This window comes from Ailuropoda melanoleuca, chromosome 11, assembly GCF_002007445.2.
Source record: "Ailuropoda melanoleuca isolate Jingjing chromosome 11, ASM200744v2, whole genome shotgun sequence".
NCBI lineage: Eukaryota > Metazoa > Chordata > Mammalia > Carnivora > Ursidae > Ailuropoda > Ailuropoda melanoleuca.
This window is the reverse complement of record NC_048228.1, coordinates 34381322-34397862: the sequence shown is the minus strand read 5'-3', so window position 1 is coordinate 34397862 and position 16541 is coordinate 34381322. Positions and strand designations below refer to the sequence as shown.

The window sequence follows — 16541 nt, the reverse complement described above, 5'->3', positions numbered from 1 at the left end:
AACCCTAAAAGTACAGAGTGCAGGTGTGATCCTTGTATATTCTATTTTCTGCTTAATGGTATTATTGTGTGAATGTTTGCTTTGTGGAAGGGTGAAAATACAAAGGACAATTGTCATTTTCCTCCTTTACCTGGTGTAAAATATATATTTTAAGGTATTGAATTTCTCTTCTCATTGCCATGTGGGGATGTACTAAGTCACTCTATTTGGTTATTGTATGATATTTATAAAGAGAGTGAGGAGGCATTGAAATTTTTAGTTGGAAACTTGAAGTTTTTATGCTGCAAAAGAAAGTTTCTGCATTCTTTTTCATATATTTTAAAGGTTAGCCTTTGTGATGAATTTATTCTTACATAGTTTACATATAATTCCAATGTGGATGAGCCAGATTAGCATTTTGAAATTGTATTACTGATGGAGAACTTTCACATCCTGCAATGAAGAATAGCCAGTAGGGGCGCCTGGGTGGCGCAGTTGTTAAGTGTCTGCCTTTGGCTCAGGGTGTGATCCGGCGTTATGGGATCGAGCCCCACATCAGGCTCCTCCACTATGAGCCTGCTTCTTGTCTCCCACTCCCCCTGCTTGTGTTCCCCCTCTCACTGGCTGTCTCTCTCTGTCAAATAAATAAATAAAATCTTAAAAAAAAAAAAAAGAGAATAGCCAGTAAAATAGTACTAAAAGCAGGCAAGTGTGAAGGATTAAGGAGAAGAGGAGTGGTCAACTGGGTCTTATACCAAAACTAAGTAAAATGAGGAATGTACTCAAAAAGAAAAACTGTATGATTTCACCAAGGTATTAGAGAAGTAAAATTCATGGAACAGAAATATTATGGTCACCAGGGGGGTAGGCGGTGGGGTAAAAGAGGAGTTGCTGAATGGGTGTAGTTTAAGATTTACAAGATAAAAAAGTTCTGGAGGTCTGTTTCACAACAGTGAATATATTTAATACAGAACTGTACACTTAAAAATGGTTAAGATAGTAAGTTTTATGTTATGTTTTTTACCACAATAAAAAGAAAACGAGGAATGCAAATTATCAGTTAAATTTAGCCACAAAGAGATCATTAGTGACCTTGGCAAAAATGTGGTTTTATCAAGGCTGGAGGATGAGGCCCACTTGAGGTGGTTGAAGAGTGACAGGCAGGTGAGGAAATGGAGACAGTGTTTCTAGAGTAAAACCTTTTATTCCCTTTAGCTATTAATGGGGACAGAAAAACAGAAGGGGAAGGCAGTTTTGTTGGTGTTATTTTGGGGTTTTTTTGTTTTGTTCTTTTTTTTTTTTTTTTTTAGAGAAGCTATACTATCGTATTTTTGAATGGGGACTCAAAGCATGCGGTGGAGGAGAATAGAAAATCCAAAGGAGATAGATCAATTGAGCCCCTGAGAAAAAGGGAGGAGATGGAGTCCACAAGCATAAGGATCTTGCTTTTTGACTGTTGTCAGTCCTGGGGCATAGAAGGAGAATTCCATTCCCCTGTTCCTGCAGGATGGTAAATTAGTAAGATGGGCAACCTCACACCTGCTTTCCTGGACAGATTGCTAGCATGGGTCCCCATCGGAAAGCATGGAAAGACACAATTGCTGAGGAAGATAATGCACAAATAGTTCTTTACTCATTTTTCCTGAGAAAAGGAGGCCAAAAGGCTGCAAGCTCAACTCTCCAGACATATCTGGGAAGGATAAAGTCCTCATACCTCTCTCTGGTAAGAAATGAAGACTCAAGTAACAAGACAAAGCAGAGAGTTGGGCTGCTGCAGAGGTGCTGTTAATTAGAGCTTCTTCCAGTCCTAAAAGGAATAAATATTAGGGAGTGACAGAATTAGAGTAGTTTAAGATTTTCTTAGGTCTAGTATTTTTAAAGGTTGGCTAAGCAAAGGGATAGGTAACCAGTGTGTGTTAGACATGGGAAACCTGCCAAGTGCATTTTTTTTGGAAACTTGGAAATCTGGCTTTAGAAGGTATTTCATGAGTTATGTGAACTTTATTCCAATCAACACAGTGCATAGAGATATTGGAAGACTGAACTCCAGCTTACTCCCTTTTCTTAGCTGTCCTTGTTATATTTTAGTATGTAAACATTGATAATTCTTTATGACTACATTTTCTTTTTTTCTAGAATATTGATAATTCTTTATGTTGTAAAGGACATTTTTGGAGGTCTAGTAATTTCTTAGAGGTTAATCATATGCCTCTTCCTGCTTAGGTAGTAATATAGTACCTGTTTAACCTGAACTGCTATACAGTCTCCAGTCTCTAGAAGCTACAAATATTTGCTAAGAAGTATACGTATATTGTGAGTGACTTCTGTATTTGAAAACAAGTTTCATTCATGCATTTATTCAACAAATATTTATTGTTTACTTTGTGGTAAGTACTTTGTTACACTTCATTTGTACCATTAAACATAATGGTCCCTGACCTCAGGGAGCTTCTAATTTAGAGACGGAGTCCAGAATTAAACAAATAACCACATGAACTACATGATTACATTAATAACAAATAAGTTCTGTAAATAAAAGATGCAGGGTACTTTGAAACCATATGACATGGGCAGCCTAAGGTGATGTGGGGGACTGGGGAGGCCTCCCTGAGGAGGTGACATTTAAACTGAGGGCAGAAGGACACTTAGGAATTAGCCCAGTGAAGTTGTGGTAGAGAGGTAGGCATAAAAAGTGAGAAGTTGCAGACTATGCAGAGGTCTTGAGATGGGAAGAAGCTTGGCCTGTTTCAGGAAGAGATGGAAAACGAGTTGGACTGGAGCCAGCCAGAGAAAAAGAAGAGCTCTGTAAGATAAAGCTAGAGAATGGGGAGCCCAGGACCACAATTGTCTCTAAAGCAGTACTGAAGTCCCAGCAACAGACAGGATCAGATTTGTATTGTTTAAAGTGTACTCTGGTAGCTGTGTAGAGAGGTTATTCTCTAGACAGGGGTCAGCAAACTTTTTTGTAAAGATCCAGATAGTAAATATGTTAGGTTTTGTGAGCTATATGGCCTGTCACAGCTATTGACCTTTGTATTTAGTGTGAAAATAGCCAGAGACATGTAAATGAACGAACCTGGCTGGGTTCCATAAAACTTTATTTATAGTTTATTAAAACTTCGTGGCCGAAATTTGAATTTCATATAATTTTCATGTGTCATGAAATAATATTCTTCTTTTTATTTTTAAAAAACCATTTAAAACCACTCTTAGTTCATAGGCTATACAAAACCAAGTGGTGGGCTAAATTTGGCCTGATAGTCATGGTTTGCTGACCCCTATTATAGGACTTACAGTTCTTATTCTTTTAACATTTTCTTAAGTTGTCTTCTTAAGTTTAACATTTTTCTTAAGTTGTTTATCTTTTTTTTTCAATGCTCTAGTAAAGGTATGACCCATGCTAGATAAAAAAAAATGGGACTATAACCTCTCCTTTTCTATTTCTTTATATTAGTGTTACATTTTCTATTCTGAAAATCAATATAACATGACCGATATATTCTTTTTATTTTATCCACAGCCTTTTTTTTTTTGTTAACAACGGGCAGTTTTGTATTTCTCCTATTTAGTTTTTTTCCCAAAGCGTTACACTTGGTGCTTTCTTCTTTCAAACCTCACACTGAGTTTTTAATCTTTTTTTCCTGGTGGTAGTTCTATCAGAAGAAAAAAATAGTACAGACACCAGAAAAGCAAAGTAAAAAGTGAAGCAACACAGTTGCATGCAAACATTTATTGTGCCACTGGATAAAATACTTTGTTTACATAGAGATAAACAACATACATATTATTTCAGATCTACAAACATGGCAATCTGCCTTGAGAGGAGGTTTTTAGTTGCTTTCTTGCAGTGCCCTATTCAGGCAGCTACCCCACAAGATGCTGGAAAGCATTATGTAGTGGAAATAGTACAGACAGACCTGGTTCAAATTTCATGTGACTCTTACTAGGTATATGATATTGGGCAACTGAATTAATTTCTTGGAGCTGAACTTCCCTGAAGCATGCAAAATACAGTCTTTTGTATTGGGACTGTGTGTGTGAGAATTCCCTTCCACCTTTCTCCCCTCACATGAATGTAGTCATGTTAAAAATTTAAAAATTGGGGGAGGGAATAGCTAATATGTGGTGGTGGTGAGGGTGTTGGTTTGGGTTTTAACCTTACTGCAGATATGAAGTTAAAAAAAACAAAAACAAAAACAAACTAGAGTATTCCCCAAAAGGAACCAGTGTACATATAAAAGCTAGTATAGATGATAAATGTCTGTACTTTTCATTAATATTTCCTTTGCCTTGTTTATTTTGCTTCTGAAAACTTAGGTTTGACAGTTCTCTGGAAGACCCACCTCAGAGTGGACCTCACCCACCTGCAACTCCTCAGGTTTTACATGTTGGTGGCCAAGTAGCCACACTTTCTAAAGTAACCACTTTTTCTAGGTAGAGTTTTTTCGCTCGTGGTATGTTTTAATGCTGGTAGTGAAATTAAATGCTAAAACTGTTTGACTAAAAAGGAACAAGTGATCATAGATTACAGAATTGACATCATTAATATATAGACAAGAAACTTTGGCACTCAGCTATGGAACACTGTTTTACACTGCTTTTGTATTTGTCTCTCTCTCTCTCACCTCTCTCCCTCCCTCTCTCTCTCTCTTTTGTTCAGATTCAAAGTTCTAATATAGAGTCAGGAAATCTATGCCTTCTATTTATTCACTGTGATTTGGAAAGTCCACTTTTTTGAGTTTGTTGTAAGTCTACTTTACTGAGTTAGAGCATTCACCTCTAAAAAAAGGAGTGATAGAGATCATACATTACAAGTGCCCACACATATTCTAAAGGTATTCGGGTTACTTAGAAGATTTTGCAGTCTCTGCTGATACTAAATCCTTTTATATTATTATTTGTGATACAATACAAGGAAAGAAATTCATTACAATTTTCTTTTTACAGGAGAAAGACAATTTAGCTGATTTATTTTTTAGCTGATTTTTTTTATAGATTTAAGTTTCTAGTTGTTATTCACCATCACTTCCCCCAAATAGTAGTCCTTGCTTGAAAGATACAGAGTAATTGAGGAATTCAAAGATGAATCACTTGGTAACTTTTTCTTCCATGTTGCATGACACTCACTTTACCCTGCTCTGCCACCGATAGCATCTTTCTTTTCTCTTTCCCAGACCCATTCTTTCTTTTCTAGCCATTCACAATAGTTGCTAAAACATAGCCATATAGTTCAATTCAATTATAGGCTTGCAGACAAACTACACTTAATTCTGTATAATTTTAAAAAATGGCTTGCCACTGTTTCTTTAATATGCTTTCTAATGGTTTGTAAAGTTATAGTCAGTGGAACGAGGAATAAAGGATTATCAATTCTTCTGAGAAGGAGAAAAGACTCATGTCCGTACGCACAGTTTCCGACATCTGAGCTCTCATTAACCTGGGTTGAGTTTGGCACATAATTACTTTGTGTTGGAGGTGACCACTGTCACAAATTGTGAAAAATTAGTCATAGAATGGTGAGGATGTTCATTAATAACTTGCATGCGTAAACAAGGAGGAGAGACTACAGGTTTCATGTTAGGCATTTTAGACTTTCTTTTAACTTAATAAAAAAATTTCTCAAGTTCAAGTTGATAACTAACTTGAAAATCATTACAGTCCTAATGATGGAGTGTTCATTTCTGTCCAGATGTTTGACCTTTTCTAAAAGACAGAAAGAAAATATTTATTATTTTAAGTCATAAGAGTTCTGAAAATGGAATTTCATACCAACATTTTTTTAGTCTTTACAGAGCCAACTGTAAATAGAAGTATAGAACATCGGTAGAACGGCTGATATTTTAGTCATATTCACTTTAACTACTGTTTATTTTACAAAGGTGCTTTCCTTCCCCAAGTAGGTTTATTCTCAATATTTTTAAGTTATTTCTTGTTCCTTTTAATCTGTACTGCTATTTCTGAATAGGCAGTCGGTTGTACTTGCTTCTCCTGAAAGCACAAGTCTCATTAGAATGTCAGGCTCTGGGTGTGTATCATCTCTAAGGTAAAGCTCTTTATGTAGAGTCTTTTTAGAAAAAACAACATAACCTTCCTTTCTCTGATTACTGAAATTCAAACTTCACGTTTAGATTTATTTTCTACTTAGATGCTGACAAATCAGTCTTCACATGTGTGTTATATATTGATTTAACTTTAAATAGGATTAGAGACTGAAGTTAAATGCATTCAAAAGCATTTGTATCTCAAAAATCAGTTTTGTGGAGGATTATATATCAAATTTTAATTTCTGAGAGAAATCATAGCAACAGTAAATAAATGACCTGAACTCTTATTACACTTCTGTATCATACCTTTTAATGTCTAAATATTAATATAAGATGGTTACTGTCTTATCTTTATTATGCTGCCTCTTCTTACTTTTCTTTTTTGTTCCTCTCCTCTTTTTTTTTCTTTCCCTACATATCAATTTAAGCAGCTCCACAAGAAATGTGGTGACAAGTTCTTTGGAAGGTTTTCGAAACTTTTCTACCTTCTCTTCTCCTGTTAAATATAGTGCTCCAGTTCTTAGCAGTGCAGCTGCTACTGTGTCTGCTGTTCTTGCTGCAAAAACCAGGTAGAGCTATATGTACAATGTGTGTCTTGTGTGATTCCCACACTTTTCACTGTCTTACAAGTCCCCTCAAAGCAAACATAACCATTTCAAACAGTCACAGCTCTATATGAGATCTCGGTTGTGTTGTGGACATTTTACCTATGTTGCAGACATATCCCACAATGTTTATTACTGGTTTTCTTTAAATCATCCTTTCATCTGTTTCCATTACTACCATTTATCTATGGTACTTCTGAGTTGCGTGGATTATTACATGTTGTGTGCTTATTGAGTTTTGGGTTTTTATAATTTTTAGTTTTTACATCTGGAACAGAATCAACTATTAATAGATATTTTAAGTTCTTATTGGTATTCTCTTCTCTTACAAACTGATTGTATTTGAGGGTGATCTCAAGTCTAACTACACCCTCCTCTCCAAGAAAGAATAATAACTTTTTATTTTTATGAGATTTTGTTTTTACATAATTTCTAGTAGTCTTTATAAAGCTTTATATGCTTTCTAAAAGATTGTCTCAACCAGTTTTAGTGGAAATTTAGTCAACTCTCTATTAATGAGTAAAATAAATAGAATACTCAGACCTTCTTTTCATCCTCTTTGTTCCTGCTGCCTGTCTGTAAAATGTCTGTCTCTATCTTTTTCTGGAAATGTTTCAAATCATAGACTGTAAAGACTACTTTCTGCTGTTGGTCATGTGATTTTTCGACTTAAAACTCTTTCTAAATGCTCACCAGGCTCTCCAGTCCTGATAAATATCACTCACTCCTGGATGCACTTTGCATCAGCCCTGTTTCCAGGCCTTTAGCTTTTTCATACCTCCAGTCCTCGAGGAAGTCAACTGGCTCTATCCATGTTAAGAAAATAAGGTACCGTGGAGCAGATTTCACAGTGGTGGTTTGCTGTAAGAGATACTGCTTTCTGTAACACCTAACTACTATATTAACAAGCCAGATGAGAAAGTCCTATGGTGGATTTGTGTTCAGTTTTAAATTAACTGCAAATTCAATGTAATGCTAATGGACAAGCATGTTGTTTTAAATGATCATTAACTGCCCTTTTAACCCTTTGTGACATCTTTTATTAGCACACTTGATGTTTAGTATGAAGTTATGAGTAATTGTGCGAGTATTTAAATTACAGTATAACCATTTCATTGCATGGACGGTAGCTATACTAGAATAGTCAAATGTTTAGTAAGACATACCTTTATATCTTTTGAAAAAGTGAAAAAGAATAATAAAATAATTCATTTTGATTGGCTACTACTGTCTTATACTTCTTAAATATGAGGGTTTTGGGCAAACAACTTAATTTTCACTGTGTCTGGGAAATTCTAAAACACAAAATTAATTTTTCTCCTAAACTTAACAGTTAATGCCAAAAATTATTAGGCATAATATAAAAAATAAAAATATCCCAAGTGTTCATGAAAGATATAATCTTAATGAAATAACTGTTTAAAATCATTTCTGATGGAATGTAAAATTAATGGCAGAGTGTACAACGACTGTAATTAGTAAAAGCCCGATATGACATAGGCTATCTGCTGATCATGTGTTCGTATTCTATTCACTGTTACGGAGGTTTTCAATATACTTCATTATAATTCTGAGTAACTTTTAAAGGAAATGTTTAAATAGGGAGAGAGATCATTGTACGTTTTTCTCTAAGGAAAAAAGATACTCGAAATTATTTTATATTTGTGGAATTGTGAGTGTTAATAGAGCAGAAATCTTTCTTCATCCGGGCTAAGTCTATACAGAGACAGGTTACTGACCACACTTGGAATAAAAAAATCTCTTTGGGGACCTAATGGAATGCTTACATCTTCTCCCCAGAAAAGTACCTATTGCATTTTCTAAAAACTAAATGGCCTGTGGTATGTTTTGGTGGGTATCAAATGGAGATGGGATAGGGAAAAGTGGAGATAGGATGGAGAAAAATACCAGTTGTGTGAGAATACCCCGTCTCCATTAGTGCATGGTCATTCAGCTCTTATCTTTATATTCCAATAAGTTATTTTGCACTCATTGTTTAATAAAAAAAAGAGCAGCATTAAAATTCTTGCAAACCTTGCTTGATTGGAGAATTTTAATGTTTTTCATTTATCATTGTGAAACCAAGGACAATTTTATAACACTTTTGTACATAACCCTTACATGCAGAGCTGTCTGTCTTTAAGTAGAGATAAATTACTCTGAAGGGAATGAATCGAGTTTTCCCTTCAAATCAAACATTTGGTTGTTTAAATAAACTTGTTTAAAAAAAAGGCGTGCCTGCAGTTAGGGACTGATTGATACTATCCATGGACCCGCTTATAGAATGGGTGTTAATAACCATTATCATTACTTTTTATTTATTTTTTTATTTTTTATTTTTTTAAAGATTTTATTTATTTATTCGACAGAGATAGAGACAGCCAGTGAGAGAGGGAACGCAAGTAGGGGAAGTGGGAGAGGAAGAAGCAGGCTCACAACGGAAGAGCCTGATGTGGGGCTCGATCCCATAACGCCAGGATCACGCCCTGAGCGTGAAGGCAGACGCTTAACCGCTCTGCCACCCAGGCGCCCCATCATTACTTTTTATTAACAGCAATAGGCACAAACTAAATATATTTTGGTATTTGGGAAAGGGAAATGATTTTCGACAGGTAAGCGAGTTGGCATTCTGGAAAGCAGGAACTGTGGGTTTCCTGAGAAGACCTTTTAAATTTTAAATTTAGAAAAAATATATATGAGTCATGATTTCAGAAAGAAGATACCAATTTAAGTAATCGTGCCATACTATATTAGTAAATTAGTCATTAATTAAAATATTTTTGCTGTTAGTGATTATTGTAATGTCTTATTCCAAAATATAAAATAATAAAGCCAATATTTTTATTAATTCTTTAATCTTTAGTACATGATATCTGTTGTTTATGTATTTTCTTTAAATAGTAGCTAGTACTAAAAATTAGGCAAAAAGATGTTAGCTCTTTTAGAGACCTGGGCATTATAATTTAGGTATGTGATTGTCTCAGTAAATCCTAATATTCTTCCATTCCTACATTAAATGTTTTAAGTAAATAGAGATCTATTTCTCCTGAGAATGTTGAACTCTGCTCATCAGTCTTGAACTTAAGTATAAATGGAACAATTTTCTTGCTTACAATTTAGAATTTTTTAAGGTCTTTATAATCTACTGCACACACTTTGTGTCTAAGAATACTGTTTAAGATTTAAACATCTTAGGCCTTTCAGGAGAGAATATATAAAGACTATGTCCAAAGGATACAATAAAAAAATGTACATATGTATAGGTAAAAATTGAAGTGTAAAAAGAGACTCTCCATTGTTTGGGGGAATGTAGGATCTTTCAAAATTCCGTGGACAGATTTTCAATTTTTTTCCTCTCTCTGTGCTTAGCATAGAACCAAGTACTTTACCTGTATTACATGTATTATCTCGTTGTGTTTCATTTAATCCTAACAATAACTTTGGAATAAAAGTAGTATTTTCATCTGATTTTACAGACAAAGAAACGTTATCAACTTCAGGTAACTTACCCAAAGTCACAGTAAAGTCCTCAGCCTCAGTTTATAATGTAGTGCAGGAAACAAGATACATAAAGAAGTTATTTTTTTAAAAACCCTGGCTATTACAAGTTGAAATTTAACTATATGTGATGCATTTAATATGTGTCATGAACTGAAGGAAGGAGAGTCTCTACTTCTAGAAGATTGATTAAATAAAATGTATTAATTATTTAGTATGGTACACAGTGCATGATAGATACTATTTTTACTACTGTTGTTAATTATAGATGATACCTGGAAGTGTGCAGAGGGAGGGTGGGGGAGGTGCCTTCCATGTAGAACCGGAAAAAAAATGGAGAATTGTGGACAGAGAGATGTTTCCAGCATATAATTTGTATCGCAAAGTGGGAGGAGATAATGATTAGACAGGTAGATTGTAGCTTTATCTTAGAAGGCTTTGAATGTCCTGCTGAAGTATAACTTAAAACTTAGCCCTCCACCCTCTAATGGTTAAATCCAGTCTTCAGCTTTTCCATCATCTGCTTGAATACCTTCTGGAGAGAGGCCTCTCACTAGAGATATTGGTAGGAAACGGAATACTTCTTTTGGACAGTTTTTCATATTAGGAAGTACCTCCTTTCATTGAACCAAATCTGTCTCACCATAGATTTGACACTACATTAGGCAAACAGAATGTAGCCATATAGAGTGAATCCACATGTCACGTATTTGAGGATTGCTCTTATGCTTCTCCTGAGTTTTTTTTGTACCCTAGGCCAATGTTACCAGTTCCTTCAACCAAACTTCAGTGGGCTTGGCATTAATTTTCTATCATCCTGGTCACTTTCTTCTAAGTAAGTCTGTCTGGCAGCTGTCTTGGAATTGAAAATTTTAACTCATTCAGGTTATTAAGCATTAAATGATGATTTGGGTTTTGTTATTTCCAGATTATATTTTTGTTTAATCTGTAACTTCCAGTATTGCTGGGTCATAAATTTTCTTAGAACTGTAAACATAGGGATTATTAGGTTTTTTTTTTTAAATCCACATGAACCCTTGCATTAACCTTAGAATTGAAGTGACCCATACTTCTGTATTGTTTTGAAAAAATCATGTATTTGTAATGTATAAGAATATTGAAAACAAGTCTTTTATTATTTGAATATATTAATTATCCTTTTCATATGTTTAAGCTCATATTCTGTGCCTTAGAGTATGCTAAGTATTTTGTACATAATTGTATTACTTAAGCCTCATGGAACTCTTATGAGCAAAGTATTATCCCCATTTAAAGGTTAAGTAAACGAGTCTTAGAGAGGTAAAATAATTTGTTCATCACAAAGCTTTTAAAAGTTACTCATAACCATTCTACTATAAAGCTTAAACTCTATTTCCATTAATATTATTTATTGTGTCATCTTTACTGATAATTGTGTTCAGCATTGCCATTAAGTAGTATTTTACTTTTTATTCACAAAAATTACTAAAGTGCTTAAATTTTTCATTGTGTGGTATGTTTTAACATCAAGCAGCTTTCAGTTTTTCATGAAACTGATTAGAAATGATAAAAGGTGATGGCTCTGTTACACTTGAATTTGAGAGAAGAATAATAAGAAACAATATTTCGAGAACATTGAAATAGCTGTAGTATGATTTTTCAAAACCGTTTAGTGTCAGAGGTGCCCTAGGACCACCTCCTCACTAGAGGATTTATAGAACTGGGTGTATAGTTGTACTCATGACTAAGATGTATTATAGTGTGAGAATACAAAGCAAAATCAGCAAGGGAAAAGGTACAAGGGATCAAGTCCAGCAGAAAAGAGGCTCAACTTTCTGAAAGTACTTTCTCAGTGAAGTCACACAGGATATGTTGATTCCTACAGCAATGAGTTAACGATAAAACATGTAGTGTTGTCTACCAGAGAAGCTCAGTAGATACTAAGTGCTTAAGACAAGGTTTTTATTGGGGCTTCTTAAGTTGTCACACTGTGTCTAGTTCATACCTTAGTCCAGACTCACAGAAGGAAAGTAGGTATTTAGCATAAACCACATTGTTGATATAGTTTAGGCACAGTGAGCTACTCTTACCTTTTAGATTTTTTAAAAGATTTTATTTATTCATTTGACAGAGAGAGAGAGAGCACACAAGCAGGGTGAGCAGCAGGGTGCTTGATCCCAGGACCCTGGGATCATGACCTGAGCCCAAGGCAGATGCTTAACCAACTGAGCCATCCAGGCGCCCCTAAAGAAAATGTTACATGACTGTAGGGAACTATTTACCAGTCAAGTTCTCAAATGCCAGTTAGAGGCCAACCTTGCAAGCAGGCCTTCCTAAGACTAGGCAGCCTCAGGCCTCTTTTGTTAGGTGTTCATCTCAGATTCAAGAGCATTGAGAAGTTAGGTATTCTTATTCATTTGGTAATATAGCGGACATGATTGAATTTGAAATTTCTTTTCATTAAAATAATCTCAACCTAAACAGTAAAAGGGACATTTATTTTACTGGTCATTAATTAGGATTCTATCTTTATTGATCTACTCCTCCAGCTGTTGTTTGCATTTATTGAAGGATGTGAGTTTCTATGCATGGAATTATTTAAGCAAGCAGTACCTTGATTTCTGTTCAAAAGTTAGTAGGATGTATTCTTCTTATTGTTATAGTAGTAATTATTATACTTCACTTGAGAGAAGTTGCTACAGTATTATATCATTCCAAAGTACATATTTTATAATTTGAGCTACCTAAAATTATTTTTTTTGAAATGACAACATATAATATAAATAACAAATGACAGGGTAATGAAAAGCCATATGATCCTCTAAATCAAACTGGAACGAGCACAGATAAGGCCTCCTGTTAAGCAAGTAAAGTAACTCTGATTGAGTGAGGACAGTGGCAGTCTTGTCTCATTTTCCTGTACTGTGAACACAGAACACTGGATGTTCTTTTAAGCTGGGGATGTTGTCTCTTGTTTACCATTCTGTGGCCAAGCATAGCATGATGTCTGGTATGTAGTAGGTGCTTAAATATTTGCTCAATGAATGAGTGAATACCCAATAGTGGAATTACTATTGAGTGGAATTACTATTTGTTCAATGAATGAGTGAATACCCAATAGTGGAATTACTATTGAGTGAAAAGAGTGAGTGGTAAGATGCCAGAGAAACTTAGTTCAGAAAATACCAGAAGAAGGTAGGAAAGAAGGGGAAAAAAATCTGTGCCATTTCATAGAGATTATCAGGATTTCTCTAATAATTAGATGTTTTAATATAGATGATTTTTCTGAAATGTTGAGATAGAGAAGACTAGGAAGAAGAAATTAGCTTATTATTCGAAAGAATTGGCTCTAGCAGTGTTTCAATAGTGTAATTTCTCATGATAGACCTTTTAAAGAAAATTTCCAAAGTACTAAACAAATGTAATCTGACTTCTTTCATTTCCTTTCTTTTTTTTGTTTTTGTTTTTTTTTTGTTTGTTTGTTCCTTTCGAAGAGAGTCCCTCAGTCGTGGTTTTCGAGGTGTTTTTTTTTTTAAATATTGGTTAATTAATATTTTTGTTTTCCTTAGAGATTTAATAGATTGAGAAAAGAAAGGATCATTGCTAAGTTAGTTTGCTACCACTTCACCAAAAATGTTTCCTTATTTCCTTTCTAGCAACACCCAGGAGACTTCTCAGCAGTTGGCTCCTTCAGTAGCTTCAGCTCGGAGCATGCCTGAGAGGCAGGAGAGCCCAGCCTCCACCAGACCAGGGGTGACTGGTCTCACAACTGCTGCTGCCTTCAGGCCTCCAGGATCCACCAACATTGTCAAGTCACCACGCTGGCCACAGCCAAATCAAGCAGGTATGCCAAAGAAATCTCTTGCTTTTTATCTTTCATAAATGTATGATAGAATTCACTGGTAAAACCCATTCTCAACCATCTAACCTTTAAAAAGATCTGCAAGCAATAGCTATAGCTCTTTTCCTCTGAAAAATAAACATTTTTCATAAACATTCTGTGTGTGCTTGATACACTTGCCCTTTGCTATTCATAATTATAGAATTGGGAATTTTGTTGTTTCCCAAATTACTCAAAAAGCTGTGTGAATTATAAACTTGGACTCTTATTAACAAACTATATTGTTGGAAGGTTAACCTCGGAAATATGACATTTTAGTTTTAAGGATACATACAAAATAACAACAGAAGCATTTATTGTTATCAGTTACTGAAGAAAGAATCTTTGACTTCTTATCCTCTAAGATTTATGAGACAGAGGTGGAAGAAGGTTACAGTACCAGAAAGAGAACATGTTTTATTTTAATTGTTTTATTTTTGTTTTATTTTATTTGAGTATAGTTGACATATAATATTAGTCTCAGCTGTACAACATAGTGTCTTGACAATTCTTTACATTATGCTATGTTCACCATAATAAATGTAGTTACCATTTGTCACCATACAATGTTATTATAATATTATTGACTATTTATTCCCTATGCTGTACTTTTCATCCCTGTGACTTATTTAATTTATAACTGAGTTTGTACCTCTTAATCCCTTTGACCTATTTTACTCATCCCACCAGCCGCTTACCCTCTGGCAGCCACCACTTAGTTCTCTATATTTATGACTCTGTTTTGCTTATTTCTTTATTTGTTTTGCTTTTTAGATTCCACATATCAATGAAATCATATGGTATTTGTCTTTCTCTGATTTATTTTACGTAGCATAATACCCTCTAGGTCCTAGCATAATACCCTCTAGGTCCATCCATGTTGTCACCAAGGGCATGATCTCATCATTTGTTATGGCTAAGTAATATTCCACTGTATATTTAAAGCACATCTTTATCTATTCATCCGTCGATGGACACTTGGGTTGCTTCCCTATCTTGGCTATTGTAAATAATGCTACAATAAACATAGGGATTGCATATATTTTGTTAAACTAATAATTCTGTTTTCTTTGGGTAAATACCCAATAGTGGAATTACTAGATCCTACGATATTTCTATTTTTAAGTTTTTGAGGAATTTCCATGCTGCTTTCCACAGTAGTTGCACCAAATTCTATTCCTACAAATAGTGCACAAGAGTTCCCTTTTATCCACATCCTTGCCAACACTTGTTTTTTCTTGTCTTTTTTATTTTAGCCATTCTGACAGGTAGAAGGTGATATCTCTTTGTGGTTTTCATTTTTATTTACCTGATGATTAGTGATGTTGAGTATCTTTTCATGTGTCTTTTGGTATGTCTTCCTTAGAAAAATGTTTATTCAGGTCCTTTGCCCTTTTTTTTTTTAAATAATTTTTTATTATATTATGTTAGTCACCATACAGTACATCATTACTTTTTGATGTAGTGTTCCATGATTCATTGTTTGCGTATAACACCCAGTGCTCCATGCAATACATGCCCTCCTTAATACCCATCACCAGCCTAGCCCAATCCCCCACCCCCTCCCTTCTGAAACCCTCAGTTTGTTTCCCAGAGTCCATAGTCTCTCGTGGTTCATTCCCCCTTCTGTTTACCNTTTACCCCCCCCTTCATTCTTCCCTTCCTTCTCCTACTGATCTTCCTATTTCTTATGTTCCACAAATGAGTGAAACCGTATGATAATTGTGTTTCTCTGCTTGACTTATTTCACTTAGCATAATCTCCTCCATNTTAAGTTGTTTTTTTATGGTTTCAGGTCTCAAAGTTAGGCCTTTAATTCATTTTTAGTTTATTTTTGTGTATGGTGTAAAAAAATGGTCCCATTTCATTCTTTTGCATTTAATTGTCCAGTTTTCCCAGGAACATTTATTAAAGAGGCTGTCTTTTCCCCTGTTGTAATGTTCTTGCCTCTTCTGTCATAGAGTAATTGACCATATAAGCATGGGTTTATTTCTGGGCTCTGTATCCTGTTTTATTGGTCTGTGTTTGTGCCAGTACCATACTGTTTTGATTACTGTAGCTTTGTAGGATAGTTTGAAATCTGGGACTGTGATACCTCCAGCTTTGTTCTATTTTCTCAATATTGCTTTGTCTATTCAGGGTCTTGTGTGGTTCCATACAAATTGTAGGATTGTTTGTTCTAGTTTTGTGAAAATGCTGTTGGTATTTTAATAAGGACTGCATTGAATCTGTAAGTTTCTTTGAGTAGTATGGATATTTTAAGATTAAATCTTCCAGTCCATGAGCATGGAATGCCTTTCCATTTGTTTGTGTTGTCTTCAATTTCTTTCATCAGTGTTTTGTAAGTTTTCATAGTACAGGTCTTTCACCTCCTTGGTTAAGTTTATTCCTAGGTATTTAATTTTTTTTGGTGCAAATTGCAAATGGAATTATTTTCTTTATTTCTCTTTCTGGTAGTTCATTAGTGTACAAAAATGCAACCGATTTTTGTGCATTGTTCTTGTACCCTGCAACTTAACTAGATTTGTTTATTAGTTCTAAGAGCTTTTTGGTAGA

General features: G+C 34.8%; 1 protein-coding gene across 9 annotated transcripts in view; it reads left to right on the top strand.

Moving 5' to 3' along the window:
* The window catches only part of PDLIM5 (PDZ and LIM domain 5), a 201768-nt gene that overhangs the window by 138166 nt on the left and 47061 nt on the right, over window positions 1-16541 (top strand). For 8 of the 9 annotated variants that reach the window (XM_034671494.1, XM_034671493.1, XM_034671492.1 and 5 more), the window contains one exon: window positions 13762-13949. In XM_034671494.1, coding sequence (XP_034527385.1) covers window positions 13762-13949 — 188 coding nt within the window. Of the gene's footprint in view, window positions 1-4296; window positions 4414-6445; window positions 6593-7324; window positions 7457-13761; window positions 13950-16541 lie in introns of all 9 variants that reach the window. The other variant, XM_034671495.1, reaches the window with a different exon arrangement.